Raw genomic sequence first — 18,891 nt, forward strand, 5'->3', positions numbered from 1 at the left:
CGTTTTTTTTAGGGGTGCAGGGGAAATGAGAAGTTTGGTAAGAGAGCTTATAAATTCCTGGTTGAGGTCATTGTTTATAAGTGCGTACAGAGGTTTGGCTCATGTCCTGAAGTTTTTTTTTTTTTTTTCCCTGGTCCTTCTGTCTTCTTAAACTGCGTTGCCTCCGCAGATTTCACCTCTCAGCCAAACCCTCCGGACGCACCGCTGCTGTTGAGTGAACCACAATCTGTTCGCTTTGGAGAGGTGAGTCCAAACCCACAGCTGTGTTGAGCTCAGATCGTCAGCCAGCCGGTCACTTCAATTCAGGTGATCTTAAACAGGCAGAGTGACAGAAGAAGTAAATCAGACGACTGTTATTTGGCCCGTTTAAGCGCAGTTGTGCCAAATGCTTTTGACTGCAGCGATTTCTTTACAGATAGAGTTCTAATCTAAAGTTAAAATTAGGGACTTTCTTTGAAGTGAACATTCTAGCAGTCATTGATATGTTATAATGATTTCTTTTAAACTCACTTGACTTGACCATTTTGCGCGCTGCGCAACAGGTGATGTGGTCTAACTGCACCGTTTGCCTACATCTCTGCTAATCCTCTGATCATGATTGTAATATTTAGAACACTTATAATTATAATCTTATAATTTCAGTATTATTTCCGTTTTTCTGTCTTCTATGTTAAAACTCCTGGCACAATTTAGAGCTTCTCGAGTGGAATATCTCAGTAGCCTATTGATTATGTATTGCCAACTTCTGCTCAATACGCATATAGTTAACATACGTCTCTTTGTATGACTGCCTTATAAATCTGACAGTTATTCAACAAATATTCTTATATCTTAATGCAAATATCATTGTGCTACAATAACACGTGTAAGTTTATAAAAAATATACATGTTTAAATTTAGACTGCAATGAAGTATTAACAGTGTGGCATCGCTACAATATCTCAACACAAATAACTGATTACATATTTGATTATAATGTAAAAGAAAAAGAAAGAAGAAGGAAGTTCACACAATGTGAAAAGAACCTCTGAGAAGATGTTCGATGCCTGCAGAAGTTTAAGTAATAACTCAAAGCAGCTCTGCAACAAAAGATCTGCTTGAGCACATTATTAAAGAACTTACATTAAACTTCATGTTAACTATATGTTGGGAGTCCGTCCTCCATATAAACTATCTGATGTGAATGAGTTTTTCCATTGAATGCTATGAGATAGATAGCTAATTACAGTAAATCAAAGGTTGTGAAGTGAAAAATAATGTTATACTTGTGTCTGAAAAATGAACATGAGAGCCTAAAGGTAGACGTAACCTGAAACTGTTAAAACATCAGCTTTCCTTCTCCTCCCTTCTGGTCTGGACAACAGCCAAACCACATGCATGATGTCATCACAGAGACCTGCAGATTTCAGTCCTCTCTCTGGCACACTGGTCCTCACTGTGGCTCCCGTATGACTTCATCATTCTCAACTCATAAAAACGTTACACTTCACCCAGCTACGAGTTAAACCACTCACAACATCAAATGAAAGCCGTTTCTCTGGAGTTTTTTTCTCATATAATTTATTTATAGGCAGCAATGTATAAGTCATTTCTAAGTCTGTGATCTGAGAGGTCTCTCTATTAAAAAAAAAAAATCATGTAATACCAGCACTAAAGCAGTGGAAAAATCCAACAAGGCAGTTACAGATTATTCATTTATAAATCCTGTTATGTGTTATTTATAGCAATCTTCAAACACCCTGTTGTGTGTCAGGGCCAGTGAGTTCCTGTCTTCTTCGTGGCCGGCAGAGAACATTTGGTTTGGTTTGACAGTTGCGTCACTCCTAAAGCTGAGAGACGAGGGGCGGACAGTGACCATCACCACGGCTGAGTTAGCTGGGCCAGTGGAGGCAATGCTATCTCTAATGGATGAAAAGTGGGCTTAAATTGCCCATGATTACTGCATAGAAATAACAGGATGAAAATTATAATGAATAAGGAGAGATCTTGGTTTCTTGGTTTCTAGTTTTAAGTGGGGTTGGAATAACTTTGACCCATAAAACATATTACCATGGATTATCCTGATCCCATCAGAAGGCTGGATTCAGATTGGATTTCAGGAATAATTTATATTTAAACATTCAAAGTCAAACAACATGTTATCCTATAAATAATGACGTTATCCTCTTAAAATAATCAAACTGTCACTACTAGTTTCTGAGTCCAGTTTGTCTTTGATAAACCAGGATGAAAGTAAACTGGATTACTTGATCCTGGACAGCATAAAAGGGGATTACAAATCTGGAACCTAAAAAAATCTGTAAATGTATCACTTACTCATCCCAACTAATTGTATGTATATGCACTTAAATAAGTCTACCACTGTTTGATGGCATAACTGCCAAGTATTGTCTTTAAGCCAATAATAGGAGGCATGAGACAGGCAGATATATACAGCTGTTTAACTTCCACTGAGAACCTAAAACATTTTACATTCTCATGTTACGATTATATTTCTTCTTCTAGAAAAGTTATTGCTGCATAAGTCAGCAGGAGGCCCTGACCTTATTCTGCACTTCGAGGTCTGAGTCATGTGAGGGCTGAGGTGTCCTGTGAGGGCTTTATCTCAAAGTGTGTGTGTGTGTGTGTGTGTGTGTGTGAGTGTTTAAGCAACACTGAGTCGTCCCCCCCCCGGAGGGAAGTGTTAGTTTTGATAGCGCTCCCCTTATGCCCTTTTGTCCGCACATAGTTGACCTCCAAGTGTCTGCGTCTGCAGCCACGCCCTGATTTCTAAAGCCACTCACTGACCTTTTGCTGTGTTGTGATCCGGCTTCATGTGTTTACAAATGAGACCGTGTGTGTGTGGCTTGTTGTCTTGACACTGTGTTTTTTTAGTTTGTACGTGGTGAGTCACCGAGTCCCCTGATAGAGATAGTGTGGCTGCGTCTGTTTGCCCGCTAACTAGATCTAGAGGGTGACTGAGACACATGGATGTGCAGGGCAAGGGGTCATGCTGCGAAATGAGCTCGCTCACCGACAAACACATCAGGCATTTGTTGCCATTGGTAACAGAGAGGAGAGAGTGTTTGCTTGTTCCAGTCACATGTAATGACTTCCTTTAATTTATGCTACAAGGAGAGGCTCATGTTCCTGTTTCTGTTTTCAAAACACAGACATGATGTGAAAAAGTATCTTGAAATTTGTATCATAATAGGTTGAATAGGTTTTCATAATTTGAAAACAAAAAACAAAATCATTACTTACAGTGTATAGTTTGATATGTCTGAAACAACATGTAATCAATCAATTAAACAGTCCAGCTTGTTGTTCCAGTTCATCAGTAGTTTTTTTCTTTTCTTTTCAAAGTGGTGAAGCTTTGAGACAACAGGTGGAGGGTGGCTTCTTTGACAATATGTAATGTTCAAGTTAGCATTTTTATTCTTTTCAATGTAAAGTATTTTGCAGTAAATCTATAGTTTAATCACAATGTATTCATTCAGAAAGTCTCCTCACCTTCATCTGATCAAATGGTCCTAGTTAGTGTCTGTTGGGGCCTGAGGCAAAATTCACAGGGGCCCCTCCAACCAGCATCCCTCTCTATTATGTTATAAAGAATTAGACAAAAATAAGAAAAAGAAGTTTACTGAAGTTCAAATTAGTATTATTTTCAAAATACAACTATAAAGAACATTTTCAAATCAACTTTGTAACTTTAAAATATAAATGTGAAATAAAATAAAAAGGTCAAAGAACAAACACCATCATGTACACAAGTATCTATCCCCCTATATTTAGGTCGAGACTACAACATTCAGTCATTTGGTATAATGAGTGTTGTCAGAATATGCAGTTTAAGTTCAAGACTTTGTCCCTATTATCCTAATTATCATTTGTCTGGTCAACACCATCATCATCATCATCATCATCATTCCATTTGTCCACAGTCAGATCAACTAACTTTTATCACCTGTTCTGCTCTGTCACTGCACTTCATATCCACATTACAGCAATACTGCAAATAATGAAAGAAGAGAGAAATATTGATCAAAACATCTGAAACCAGAACAGTCGTAATGATAATGTAAGTGAAGAAACAAAGTAGGAGGGACAGATAGAAGGAGGAGGAGCAGAGCAGTAGGTGGTTTTATTGGACCGGGAATCACGGCGCCTTCCCGCTCATTCATTAGTCTTTGTGGGTTTGGAATAATTGGATGACAGATTATAAAAGGTTAAAGTAATGCTCTGCTCTATGGTAATGGACCGAATCAAATCTCTAATTACAACCAGCTGCCCTTTAAACAACCACACACACACACACACACACACACACACACACAAACACACACACCTACACATACACACACACACACACACACACACACACAATCAATCAATCTCACCAACTACTCCAGGATTTAAGTATCTTCTTGTTTCTGTTACTGGTCCAAGAAGATCTATGTTATAATTTTGAGGATCAGTTATAATATTACATTTTAATCCACTTGGAAGCAGCTCTCGTCTGTAATTTAAGAATACCAAATTGGTTGAAAGAAAACATTAACTGCAGAATTGCTGTTCGTAGTGACAAATCCACAGTGAGTAGTTGTTTGGCATAACAAAAACTTTTTTACATCTTCGAGCTCATTGTGTAGATTTTTCCTCCCACAGCTCTACTATTCATTCTATTCAAACATTTCACTTAAGCATGGGGAGAGTGGAGCCTAGGTAGGATAACAGTTTCCAGGCAAAAATACAGTTTCTCTGGATTTGTTTACTAATATTTCTGCCCATGTTCAAAGACCATGTCGTCCGGCTTCTCTCTGTGTCTGTTCCTTCCTGATGAAAAAAAAAAGTTCTGTCAAACATATATGAACAAAATAAAAATGCAGACATAATGAATATGAATGGAAATCGCATTATACTAAAACTTAACAAAAAAAATTGTGCCCTTTAAATTAATTCCATAAGCTGTAGCTGTCTGAGTAATTTAAGTTTAGATAGATGTGGACATTTTTCCACTATTAGCGACTTCAGAGGATCCATGTTGTCTTTTGACTGTTTCATCAGGAGAGCACTGATGTTTCCTGCAGCTTTACAGGAGATCAACTGTCTGTGCTAAAGAATCTCTGACATAATTGAGCAAAAAATGTGTTTTCTTCCCATTCTTGTATATTCTGCATTCTGTGTATAAACAGTATAAACAAGTAGACAAGTCGATAAAAGAAGACATACATAACACACTGTGTCTCAGCTCTGTCAGTTATTCCTCCTGTGGGTCATCTCTGTGAATTATGATGTGATCCAACGTGTCATCGGTTCAATTTTTGGACACATTTTAACAAAACGCTCAATGTCGAGGCAGTGGGAGTATCCGTTATGTCTCATGGTGATCATTTAAAACCTCCAGACTGTCCCTTTTTTTTTTTTTTGACCTTCTGATGTTACAGCCATGGAATCCAGCCTCCATCAGCCCTAATCTGTCCCCTCTGCATCGCATCATCCGCTCCATCCTCTCTAATGCATACCCTAAAAAGGAGTGTGGGGCCGCAGGTTGGATTAGGATGCTGGGTCGGGGGTGTGTGTGGGTCACAGAGGGGTATATACAGACCCCTCATAACTTGAAGAGTTGTGTGGGTTCTGGGTTTGACCCTCTGTGGATGCTTACCATCTCCTCCATTGTCTTTCTTGTTTTTCTACGTCTTCTTTTCGTCCTGATTGGAAGCAAACATGGCTTTCTACAAACATTCAGGTAATAAAAACTAAGACAGAAATAGGTGCTAATGTTGAATGCTACATAGGTTATTAAATGTTTGGAATTTTTAATACAAATATCAAACAGGTCTGTAATGAGTGTGCTGATATTCAAAGCTCAGAAAGATGTGTCAAAGATTTAAAGTGAATTTGTAAAGCAATGTTTAACTTAAAATATGTTCCTAAAAAACTGTCCAACAAATTTACCCCAATGAAAAACTTTTTATGAGGCGAGAACACCAGCTTGCAACAACACATTTTTAAAAATCTTTTCAGTATGTAATCACTTTTCAAGGTTTCGAATGAAAATCACATATTCTTAACTCAAACATTCACTTTGCTTTTTGAGGCTTTTGCTGTTTTTTTTTTTTTTGCTGTTGTTGTTGTTGTATTACATTTTACATGTCTTCCCTCACATAACAATAAACGGCTATAATCCTTAAAACGTTGAAACATTAAATCTTCCTCTTCTCTCAAGGAGGTTTTCATTAATTCTGAAATGTAAGTGCAAAATCTCAAATGCCTTTTCATGAATTGTAAGAATGAGCAACTTTAATTATGATAGCTTTTTATTCGCTGTTGCTTTCCTTCCTCCAAACCCCCCTGAGGTTAATGAATTATACCAAAATGAAGTTGATCTTTGTTGGAGCAGTGAGAACACGCCATCACTGTTTACAGGAGTGTGGACCATGGTGCTGTGTTTTTGGCTGATACACTCTGTCTTTGATCCCCTCTCTTTTCTCTTTCTGACTCACCTCTCTAAATGGTCTTACGTCGACCTTTCCAGCTCCCCAAAGGGACCACAGTGGTTTACTCTTCTCCCTCCACAGCTGAGTGTCGGCACATACCACGCCTGTTTTGATAGAGGACAGCTGTCATGATGTTACTTTCAAAAGATTAAAGTACTGGAACCACAATAGCTGCTTGGTCCCAATAGTCATCAGTATTTATCCTTCTCCCATTTGTCCCCTGTGAAAGGTCAATCTACTTTAAATAGAGAGTACATGTCTGAAATAGATCTCAGGCTCAGTAATGAGACCCCAGCATTGTGTGTTTGTGATATGATAAGATTTACTATGTTGGACTTGATGCGTTTGTCCTGTTTTAGCACCATGAAATCTACAAGTGCAGGCTGAGTGGACATCTGAGGGCTCAGTCCTGATTCCAGTCTTTATGCCAGAAGCACAGCTGCAGATACTGTAGTGCTCATCCATCCACACACAGACACGCACACATGTTATGAGGCGCATACCACACTCCCGAAGGCTGATCTGTTTCTTACAGCTGATTACCATACCCCTCTTAAATAGCTGCATTCCCCTTTTGTAAATATTACCCTTGCTCTATGGTAACTCTGACAAAATGTCACTCCATCCATTGTGTCCTCCATTGCTCCCGTTGTGCCCAGCAGATTAAAGTGATATCTGACGCCTGGGTTAAACCACTTAGGTTGACACGCTGGTCAGCTGTGCTCCCTGACGTCCTGTGTGAGAAAGAGAGGCTTTAAAGTGATGTAAATAAAACATAATATGTCCTTAAGCTACACCCAAAGCGCAGCTGTTTCCAAGAAACTCCTCAGTCTGCGCCCAGTGAACGCAGCCTGTGATGGGGGTGCAGGAATGTTGTTGAATGAAGAATTGAAGCAACCCAGCTTACAACATTTACTCCAGCAGCCAATAAAATGACCCAGCCAGAATGCAGACAAAAGAAACAGTGAAGGCTGGGCTTCAAAAATGTGGGGAGGGAGGGGGCAGTGCACTAAAAATATGACCTAAACTCTCCTGGGGGAGCTTGATAAAAAAGTCTGCGGGACAGGAAGCATGAAGACAACAAGCAGACCTGTGCTCTTTAACATCACTCTGCTCTCACCAGTTTGGTATGCTGCTGTCTGTGCCCTTTTTCTCCCTAATATTCAATAATTGTAAGATTTGAGGTTTACAGTAGCTGTATTGAAATCATTGTGTAGATCACAAACTCAAATTATTGAATCTTTTTTTTTTTTTTTTTTGTCTATATCAAATATCTGATCTTTTTCTCTTTGCTTCGTAATTCGTATTTCAATTTTCCCCTTTGTGAAGTTGTAAGAAGAAATGTGATTTGGAAGTTATTACGTTAATTTGAAATAAATGCTTTATGGTGAAGTGTCTAGCTCTTTCTTGACTGTGAACCATGCAGGTGTTAGACTAGGTAAACAGCGCCCCCCTCTGGTGTTCAAAGGGAACATTAATTCATGTTACGTGGAGAGAAGATGTCTGACAGTTCGTTCTGTGTTTCTCAGGTCCCAGGAGCTATCTCACCTCCACCATGACTGATCGCTTCGACTGCTACTACTGCCGCGACAACCTGCACGGGAAGAAGTACGTGAAGAAGGACGACAAGCACGTGTGCACCAAGTGCTTCGATAAACTCTGTGCCAACACCTGTGCAGAGTGCAGACGCCCCATTGGTGCTGATGCCAAGGTGACCAAACTGTGATCACAGAAATCTCCCAGCTCTATACAGATAAATGACATGTTGGATGAGCAGCAACAACACAAATATACAGCATATTTATTATTCACATGAAGATAGTGTCATGCTTTATTATACTTTGTTTTTAACTTAAATATTAATCTGACATCATTGAATCATTGGCTTGGTACCACAACTGTATTTGTAAAATATAGCATAAACATTTGATCCAAAATATATTAAGACAAATTATATAAACAAAATGTATTTAACATTTATGAGCATTTCTTTTAAGTTGTTAGCCAAATACATTTTGTGATCTTTTGTTTTTTTAATTTTAAATCCTGAATATATCAACACATACATAATCACAGGTACAGCCAATTTGGTGCTTGCAACTCTGAACTAAATCACATCTGAAAAAAGGTTAAAAGCTTTTGTCTAGTTAATCAAGAAACAGGAGACTTGCCTGGACCAATGAAGGCACACTATGACATTTTCTTTATTTTTTAACGTGTTTAAAAAAGCCATTACCAAGACACTAACCTTTTTGTGATGAAAGAAGTTTCAAATAACTTACACTCAGAGAAACATAAATTATAACTTTGATGCACACAGATGTATTAGTGTAACTTTTGATTTCATTAAACAAAGCCAAAATGAGAGTAGGAAATCCATACAGTGACATTATTTTGTAATTTCAGGCTTGATAAGGGCTCCTGTCTGCACTGGGAGCAAGATAGGCAGTCCCACTTTTCCACACACTATGTCGGCCATGACTGAAGCATTTATTAGATCTGTGCTTTAGTTGAACTTCCTGTGTTTTTATGTTTCTGTGTGAGTGAGGGTTTCCTGTAGTACTCTCTTATCTGTTTAAAGACAGAGGCCGAGGTCATCCAGCAGTGACCTCAGATCCCCATATTGTCTCAGTCACAGACGGTTAAAAGTCTGAAAACGATGTGTCATTACTACTGATGGAGCTTAAATACTTCTTATCACATTTGCACCATCTAAATCCTCTAACTCCTTCATGCCTCGCCACATCCCTCTTCCCCTCATCTCCACTGTAATGCCTGACACATGGGCTGCTTCTGTCCTCTGGCTGTGGACCACATGATGAGTAAACAAAGTCTACTTTAATGAGTTCCTCATGAGGACTTAGTGAGGGCACCTCTGCTCATCCCTGCTCCTCCTCTCTGTGTTCAGGAGCTGCACCACAAGAACCGTTACTGGCATGAGGACTGCTTCCGCTGTGCCAAGTGCTACAAGCCGCTGGCCAGTGAGCAGTTCAGCGCCCGCGATGACGGCAAGATAATGTGTGGCAAGTGCAGCTCCATCACAGATGGCAACCGCTGCCAGGGCTGTTACAAGGTTGTCTTGCCAGGTGGGTTTGCTTTTATACTTCGATCTTTTAGACCTATTTTCTTCATAGTTTTTTACCATCATTAAATCAAAGGTGGAATAGGTAAGAAGAGCACCAAGACAACCTTAAAAATAAAACAGTAAAAGATGAAACGATGAAGTCTTCCATACTGTGTTTGATCTTTTTGTTGTTGTTTTGACCGACACGCATTAATGTACGGCTGGCTCTTTGGGGTCTACCAAAGCGTTTCTAGTGGAAGCGAGGGCCTATTTCAGGATTTCATCATTCATCATACATCATTGAAATCAAAATGTCGGGATAGTTGAGGCATTATGTTCCCAAACACAGCAGTTAAATCTTATCAAAACATACCACCACACAGTCCTGGTGTACCCTTTATTGTTATTTTTCAAACTATTTGTAGGAGGTTTAAAGAGATAAACATTCAACTGTCAGACCTGAGGAGTCATATTATCAAAATATATATGTATATGAAGTGCTGTAAGAAGTTATCAGCTGCCACCTTAAAGGTCTGACTATAACCAGCCAATTTAAAGGCATTTGTGGAGACACTTATGTAGAAAATATATTCATTAGTTGGAGGAACTTATGGCAACATGGAGTTGTTTGGTTTTCAGATTTTGGTCTGATTTTTCTGAAAACTAAATCCATCAACTTTCAGCCTAAATCATTGGATGTACTTTATTGCTGTGTTTTAGGATCCAAGAACGTGGAGTACAAGAACAAGGTGTGGCACGAGGAGTGTTTCACCTGCTTTGAGTGCAAGCAGGCAATCCACACGCAGAGCTTCCTGACCAAAGGTGATGACATCTACTGTGCTCCATGCCATGACAAGAAGTTTGCCAAGAAGTGCTTCCACTGCAAACAGGTACCTTTATGACTCTTTAGTGTTTAAACCTCAGCCTTTTGTCAGTTATTCTTCTGCTTTCTACAGCCTCGAAGAGTGAACTTATGAAAACCAGTCAAATGTTAACATCATCCACTGACTGATATTGTCGTGTTTGAGGCACTGATAAGATTGTTTTCTGCGTTCCTCTCAGCCAATCACCTCCGGAGGGATCAGCTACCAGGACCAACCCTGGCACTCCGAGTGCTTCGTGTGCCACACTTGCCGTAAAGCTCTGGCTGGAGCTCGCTTCACCTCGCACGAGAACAACGTTTACTGCGTGGACTGCTTCAAGACCGACGTGGCCAAGAAGTGCCATGGCTGCAAGAACCCAATCACAGGTCAGGGCAGAAGATGATGTTTCCTGCAGAATGAAACCAACCTCTTACATAGATTGTAATCCACTGGCAGAACTATCGCTGTTGAAACACGGTATGAGGTAGTTTGTACAGGGAAATAATAGACCATTTTGAATTAGTGTATTTATGTTTGACTGCATGGTTTTAATAGCAGTGTTATACAGGTTAGCTGTACGTGCAAATTTTAAATGTCTGCAGGGAAGCATTTAGTTCAATAATCATAGTTTCAGATTTCTAGATATGAAAACATTCATCTTTGTTTGGGTTTAAGTGTGAGCTTTTCTATGAGAACGTCTTCCCTGTTTTAGTACCAACTTTCCAAGTGTTATTAAGAAAGCACCCAGTTCATTTAAAAGATGTTAGAGGCAGCTTTATGGATGGATTTTTCACTCTTTTTCCCCCCCCAACAGGTTTTGTATGTATTTTGTACTCTACTGTGCATAAAGTGAACTGATTGAAGGTAAAAGTATCCATGAAACCTGCCTCCTGTATCAGACAGCCACTTCTTTTAGACGTACAGCATTGTCTCATGACAGTAAAATGCAATAGTGGTAAAGAGTCACACACTGATAAAAACACTTTTTAGTTTAAATCTGATACTTAAATCAACAATGGTTGCTATAATTTCAGGATTTAAATATTATATTTCAGATATAATTTACTCAGTGTCAAGACAAACAATGTTGAATTTAAAAATGATACTCAGAGTGTTGGTTCTGATACCTGGAGGTATTATTACCTGTCTTGTGCTGAATGATGTGCGTGTGCCTCTGCAGGGTTCGGCCATGGCACCAACGTGGTGAACTACGAGGGATACTCCTGGCACGAGTACTGCTTCAACTGCAAGAAGTGCAGCCTCTCATTGGCCAACAAGCGCTTCGTCATCAATGGAGATCACATCCACTGCCCCGACTGTGCCAAGAAGCTGTGAACTGCACCGACAGCTCGGCAGAGGATCACTGTTTAAAGGAGATTACACCAACAACCACATGTAGACAGTTTGTAAAAGAATCTTTTTTTTTTCTTTTTCTCATAGATATTGAAAGTTTTTTGATTTGGCCTGAAAATGAAAATAGTTGGTGTAACTTCTTTGTGAGGATAAGAGTGAAGGGTGCTACGATTAAATGTGCATTAGCTTGGCTCATTTATCTACATATACCTTAATGCAACTTGTTTCACTGCTACAGTAGGATACTAACTCGGCAAAGAATTGCTTTTGATGGTTTGTGAGAAGTTGAAAGAGGATTCTGTGCAGCATTAGGACACCGAAGCATCTTCAGTGCCTTACTGGAATCCAGCAGAGAATCAAATGCTTATTGCATGCTGCTGCTGCTGCTGCTGCTGAGTTATAATGAGCTCTGATCACTGATCTATGATGTCTCTAAATGATTGAGTGGATTATGAAAATGTTTGGATTGGATTGCGATTTAGAGCTTTGAGATTGAAGTTGAAATGTAAACTGCTTGTGTAACCAAGCTGTGCGAGTGTGAATATTGAACAAGAATAAAGGAGGAAGAAGTGATTTGAAGTCTCTCAATTCTCTACAGCCAGAAATCAAAATCACGCAAAGGAGTATTTTAGCAAGACTTTATTATTTTTGACTGTTTCATCTCAGTACACTTTAGATGTTTGTACAGTACACATCAAATTAGCTGACATGGGGGAGTTATAAGGTTTAGTAAATCTTCCAGAGAAAATATTCGTATTCACAAAGCCCCCCCAGGTTGGGCGGGCTGATTGTCGAGGCTGAGGTAAGGACAAGCTTTCTCAGTTAACTGTGATACATAAAAATACTAAATCTCAATCTAAGGCACCAGTCTATCCTATTGTTAAAGACAACATTGAGGACAGTGAGCTCTGTCTGATAGCCCTCAAAGATGCAGCAGGACCTGGAATAGATACAGTATTGGTTTAAGCAGCAGCTACAACAGTCCCCTTCACCAGGTGGAGGAGACGAGGGAAGGTTAGGGGAAGTTCTGCGAGTAAATTAAACCTTTTTTTGTTTGTTTGAGAACTTGGTAACCAGTCTTTAAATATAGCGAGTAATATAGGACAGTGCAATGAGTCTCTTAGATTCTACATGAACAATGTGGAAAAAGCTTAAAGCGGGCAGCTTTCTAGAAACACGGCTACGTGATGAAGGACGGTCTCTGTAGTCTGACGTTACATTCATTGAGCTTAGTAATCACAGCTAACACCTAAAGCCCCTAGTTTTTATGTACAAGAGGTTTTTTTTTTTTTGTTTTGTTAGAAAGAGGGTCTGAAAGCCAGCAGAGAACAAGGCAAAATTCAAGGACCCCAAAACTCATACTTGGACTTTAAGAGCAAAATTACACAAATTGCCAAACATCCACAACACACCCTGAACTGAAATGGAAAACAAGACCCAAGTTCGTTTTTTTAAACTCATAAAATGGGCCCTGGCTCATCGTTCTAAGTATAAAAGTTGTGACCTGAGCTGATTTGCCTACCATTACTATCCAACAACATTTACATCTCCTCGGACATAATGCAACATATTTGACATTAAAAGTATCATGAAGAGGCATAGCCATGACTTACAGTACATCCTGTCTGATTTGTTACAAAGAGCTGCAACAACTCGACTGAAACCTGTGAAGTCCCTGTGAGGCAATGATCAGAGCGAGGGGTCGAGCACGTGAAGCTGAACGATCTTCAACTTGAACACAAAGAAACAAAGGGGGGGCTGGATGTGAACTCCAGGCTGCCGAAGGGTTCGAGTCAAACAGAAAGCTAACGTATAGCATGGTCACATACACAAAGAGACTTCAATAATCCACATCCTGAAGCCACTCCATCCGAAACATGGCTTTGTTTGCCTAATACTGATTCTATACACAATAACACTTAAATATATGTAGAAATGTATTTCCTTATATAAACAAACACATTTATTTTGTGAAATATTTGAAATGCAATTTGTTAGATTCAGCAGCTATTGTGTTGGAAAGATGAGGGAAATCAGTTGAATCTTTCAGACTGAACTTTGAAAGGAAAGCTGTGTGTGTACACGTGTGTGTGTGTGTGTGTGTGTGTGTGTGTGTGTGTGTGTTGGGGAAGCTCAATTAAAAGCAGATAAATGTAAACTTTACTTTAAGTTCAGCAAAGGTGAACTTGAGACAGAACAGCTGAACTTTTCAAGTGAAGTTGGGTTATAAATTCATTCTGGAAACTATTGAGCTTCACCTGTATATTCAGTGAGCTCGTTACAGTTACAGATGTTCAAACAGCTGTTTGGTCCGACTGTCATCACTTGGGTTGAGACTTAAACCAATGAAACGAAGAATCTGATTTAAATTGCAAAAATGTTAGTAAACATGAATTCTATGTACATATATATATATATATATATATAAAAAAAAGAAAAATAAACTTAATGGACCATGAGCAGATGTCAAACTTTTTAACTCTATTGGAACATGTAAATTACACTACTGTGTCTTCATCTATCTCAACTCTAAATGTAACAGCTGGAGCTGTGCTTCTGGAGCCCCCCGTTAGCCAAAGAAGGGAACACATGGTGAGGGACGCTGGGACACAAGACGTGTGCTTTCATGGAAATATCAGGCTGCAGGACAAAAACCTGGGAACTGAAGTCAAGTATAAATACAGGTTTCAACCCCAAGTACATTTGCATGACATACAATTAACTGTCAATGTGTCAGCCTCAGCACAAGCATATTCACATTAGAATTAGAAGTTGGGAAATAGTAGTAAGGCCATATTGCTGGAAGCTGCAAAAAGCAGCCAGTCAAGTAAATTTAGATATCAAACAGAAAGCATTAACGCTCCTTCCTTCAACTGACAATATTAACATATATTCAATTCACACAGCCTAATGTACAAGAGTCATAGAATATTTTCATACAAGAGAAAAAAAAAAAAGACTAAACATAGAACAATAATTACAGTAAAGCCAAAAATTAATAAATTACAACAATGCAACCCTCACGAGACAAACTCTTAAAAAACATCAGCAAAATTGGACACAACATAGAAAAAAAACCAAAAACATCTGGAAATAACAAACAACATGGAGGAGAAGGAGACTTTAAGCAAGAACATTGAAGGAATATATGGAATTTCCCTGAAGCATAACCTTTATAAATGTAGACTTTCTATGTATTTGTTTGCTCATCATTCAGGGTGCACATGTAGCACTTGGGGTGGTACTTCTGCTTCACCTTGTGCTGCTCCCTCTGGCAGAAGAGGAGAATGAGGAAGAAGCCGTCTAGAACTTGTGAATGATTTTTTTTTTTGTAAAGGAGCTCAGCTGGACAGGAACTTGACGAGTGCAACAGAAAGAGGCTTCTCAGAGACCGCAGCAGCATCACATCTCTAGAGAAAATAAATAGTCCCAGCTTTTATTGAAGAAATGTACAAAAAAAAGAAAAAGGGAAAATTAGATAAAGAGGTGTGACTCACCTGACATGGCTTCTATGGATTGACTAGAGGAATGCAGGTTGTTGACAGGGGTTCCCTTGTCCTCTAAGGCTACCCTTGGCCCTTCTGAGCTCCCGTCACAGTTGATCAAGACCTGATTGCAGTCCTCAGCCTCGATCAGGGGCCGGGTCTGGGAATGGACCTTCAGATCAATGAGCTCCTCGATGCTCCACTGGGTAGATTTACCATTAAGACCTGATACCACCTTCGCAGAGTCCTGCTCATTCAAGAACTCCGAACCTTCAACGAGGCGACCTTTAGGCATCGGACTGCAGAGGAGAGGGGTGAATAAAGTTAGAGGGAGGCCGGTGAGTGAACAGTTTGAGGGGGGAAGAGAGATTTGATCAAAACTAAATACACAGAGACAAATCCACTCCTTGTCCCCAGATTCCTACTGAGAGAAACATTCCCTGCTAAACAAATGTATTCTTCCATTTGTTTTAAAGACACTTGTCTCATTCAGCTGGATGCAGGATTACTTGACAACCATTTTTTCCTCTTAATTATTCTGACTCTGATTCTGGTCTCACAGGACCAAACTCAGTTGGACTTGGTCTCTACATCTAATGCAGGCATGTCATGTTTTCTTCTGTGTGTACGACAACAACCGCTGAGCGATAAGATATAGATATGTGCAATAACGGAGACCTTATTCTTCTCCTCAAACAATTCCTATACTGCAGAGTCACTTCCCCTCATCAGAGTTATGATGAGTTCAGGTACTGGCACAGTATGAGTACAGCTTGAGAGACAACATGCAGCCGTTGATGGTCGACGGGGGGGGCTCTAATTGACTAAAGAGGGGCCATGTTTTTTATTCAAAGTGGTCCATTACACTTCTTTTGCTTGGAAGAATTCAGCCGTCAACAATTGAAGCCTTGTGAGGACAACTCCGAGCCATGTGAGTGTGGGTTTCATTATCTTTTCTCGCAAGTCATACCTTACAGCCTGAGTCTCATCTGTGCTCATGCCGTTGTTATTCTCCTTGTCGTCTGTCTCTGGTTTTCCATTCACACTGCCCAGGGGCTCGTCTCGTTGATTCCCCGGGTCTCCAGAGGACAGACCGCACTCTTCTGTATCTTCCTCCAGTGGGATGTCATCTGACTGGCCTACAGTAATACAGAGGGAATAAGTTGATGAGTCACTATGAGTAATGTAAATTCACACAAACAAACTTCATGTAAAGCATATGGGGGAAAAAAAAAAAATCTCAAAGAGAAGAGAGGAGAGGAGACACGTTCAGTGGAGAAGACTAACTGACATAACACAGTGACGTATACGTCTTCATGTGGTCTGACGTCCTGAACGTCATCAGTGTGAAAGCTAAAACGGGGGAACGGACTTACTTGCTGTCTCAGAGTTGATCTGGTCCATTCCCTCGTCTCCGTCCTCCTGGGAACATTTATCGTCGTCTCCTTCTTCTCTCTAAGCAGGAGACACAAACAGCATGTGATCACACACAGAGTGTGAGGACCATCTATGACGCGATGTGAGACGGATGAATGTCAGCTCACCCTCAAGTCATTTTGTTCCCCTTTCCTCGTTCTCTTCATTATCTCTTCAATTCTCTGAAATTCAAACAAAAATAAACGTTTTCTACACATTGAGGCACAATGATAGGAAAGTCGTAAAGGCAGTAATTGACATTTTATTTGTCAGTGAAATGATTTTGGTTGTTCTGTTACCTCTTTTAAAGCATCAAGTGCTTTACGACACTATTTGATGTTATTACTTGAAAGCAAGGTCTAACTATTCAATCAAAATGTCCACTTCATAAAGCTCTACAGACCTTCTTCCTCTCCATGCGTTCTTGCTGGTTCTGCTGCATGATGCGGTCTCTCTCCTGGCGGACTCGCTCGGCTTCCTCCAGGGCTTTGGCCTCGGCCTCCTCGCGCTCCTTCTGGAGCTCAGCCTGTTTCACGGCCTCCTCCTCGGCCAGTCGCACCCGATCCTCCTCCGCCAGGCGAGCGTCTTCCTCGTCTTGGACTTTCCTCTCCTCGGCCAGCTTCTTCTCCTCCTCCAGGCGTACCAGCCGAGCCTCCTCCGCCAAACGGGCCTCTTCTTCCTTTCTTAACCTGGAGTAGAAGAAAACACAGAACAGTTTCAGAAGAAAGAAAAGGAGAGCATAATATTCCTTTAAATCATGTGTTTAACCAAGAGTGTCTTATTTGACTTTACTTCTTATTTATTTACAAACAAACCACACATTTAATTGTACTGGACAATTACACATTTCTTTAGAAATCTTTCAGAAACTAGAAGTGTTGTTGGGGTTGCCGTCCAGCAGCCTTACTTTTCCTCTTCTTCCTTCTGTAGCCTGAGCTGCTCCTCTTTCTCTTTCTGCTCTCGCATCAGTCTGCGGTTCTCAGCAAGAATCTTGGCCGCCTCAGCAGCTGAGTTGGTGCCTGTAGAGGCTTCAGATACAGAGCATACATTTAGCCTTTGAAAAGACTAGACGATGAGTAATGACAGAAGAAGAAGAAAGCTGGATTTGTGTCAGAGGTTATGCCAACAAAGAATAAGGCCTCATACTCAGTTGTGTAACCATCACATGATCGTCTCTTTTCTCACTGTGAGAACTCGATTCATCTCTCTAGGTAAAGAGCCTGCGTCCTCAGGCAATATATGAATAAAGAATATGAAATAAATGTTTCTACTGTCGTTGTATTAGTTTATAGAGTGCAGGACGACTAAACGAAACTGTGCAGAATCTGTTTGGTCTGTTCAGTAAATATGTTATCAATCATGCTTTAGAAAGAAATTGAGAATGACATTCACGCCAATAAGGATACTAATATGACTAGAAGATCTTTTTTTCTCTGCTTGCATGAGGCGTATCATTTCAGAGTTATTTCTGAGTGCAGGGCACGCTTGTCTCCAGTAGGTGGCAGCGACAACAACAGCCTGTACTCTGGGACAGGAAGTGACTCCAGCTGGAACAAAATTAGCTCCACTGAGATTTAAATCAAACTGAGCTGCTGCCACGTCAGTTTGCAACACAAAAGAACACGCATGTTAAACTGTAGATTGACTATTTCAGCAGCTGGTAATGTTCTACAGCTTTTAAACCACGGTGACGCTCCTAGACGCGGTATTACACCATGATCACAGAGGTTTTTCTGCTGTGAGTAAAGTGTCTGCTGCACAGCTGATAACTTAGAGATAAGAGAGCGGGAGATCAGAAGGTGTCTCCGTGCATCAGTGCAAACATCCTGGTTTCCACTAGGACGATCAGTCTTGGCAAATATTAGTACAGACTAATTAAAATCTCTCCGCTGTCCACGTTAGGAAAGTCTAATCTAAAACTCGACATATGCTGTCATGACGCACAATCAAACACTTCAAGTGAATTGCATTGGCATCACTAAACTGCTCACCGTCTTTCTCTTTGGTTTTGCTGGAGTCAGAGGGCTGCAGAGCTACAGCCGGGACAGGACACAGATCCTTGGACTTCGAGTCCCTCTTTCGCAGGGTTGGGGGTCCGGTTGGAGTGAGAGCAGGTTTCTGTATAGGTGGTGGTTTAGATGCCGGCTGGGGTGATGGCGGGCGTTGTTTCATCGCACCCGGTGAGGGTGGACGCGTTTTGGAATTTTGCCTGGAAAAAGAAATTTCAATCT

General features: G+C 40.3%; 2 protein-coding genes across 12 annotated transcripts in view; one reads left to right on the forward strand and one right to left on the reverse strand.

Moving 5' to 3' along the window:
• fhl1a (four and a half LIM domains 1a) lies at positions 1-14,182 on the forward strand. 3 transcript variants are annotated; one of them, XM_079351583.1, is made up of 7 exons: positions 1-37; positions 170-243; positions 8,009-8,190; positions 9,388-9,565; positions 10,264-10,433; positions 10,606-10,792; positions 11,587-14,182. In XM_079351583.1, exons 3-7 carry the CDS (start codon positions 8,035-8,037, stop codon positions 11,739-11,741), a joined length of 846 nt encoding a protein of 281 aa, XP_079207709.1. In that variant the 5' UTR covers positions 1-37; positions 170-243; positions 8,009-8,034; the 3' UTR covers positions 11,742-14,182. The 3 variants fall into 3 exon arrangements, with proteins under 3 accessions (XP_079207709.1, XP_079207708.1, XP_079207707.1); XM_079351582.1 differs by having other exon boundaries at positions 2-243; XM_079351581.1 differs by lacking the exons at positions 1-37; positions 170-243 and adding an exon at positions 5,579-5,728.
• Positions 12,384-18,891, reverse strand: part of map7d3 (MAP7 domain containing 3) — a 26,546-nt gene continuing 20,038 nt past the window's right edge. For all 9 annotated transcript variants that reach the window (XM_079351563.1, XM_079351569.1, XM_079351568.1 and 6 more), the window contains 8 exons: positions 18,652-18,869; positions 17,568-17,688; positions 17,064-17,349; positions 16,789-16,842; positions 16,621-16,699; positions 16,215-16,383; positions 15,257-15,543; positions 12,384-15,169 (listed from right to left, as the gene is read on the reverse strand). In XM_079351563.1, coding sequence (XP_079207689.1) covers positions 15,162-15,169; positions 15,257-15,543; positions 16,215-16,383; positions 16,621-16,699; positions 16,789-16,842; positions 17,064-17,349; positions 17,568-17,688; positions 18,652-18,869 — 1,222 coding nt within the window. In that variant the 3' untranslated portion in view covers positions 12,384-15,161. The remainder of the gene's footprint in view (positions 15,170-15,256; positions 15,544-16,214; positions 16,384-16,620; positions 16,700-16,788; positions 16,843-17,063; positions 17,350-17,567; positions 17,689-18,651; positions 18,870-18,891) is intronic.

The sequence above is a fragment of the Symphodus melops genome, assembly GCF_947650265.1.
Source record: "Symphodus melops genome assembly, chromosome: 9".
Classification (NCBI taxonomy): Eukaryota; Metazoa; Chordata; class Actinopteri; order Labriformes; family Labridae; genus Symphodus; species Symphodus melops.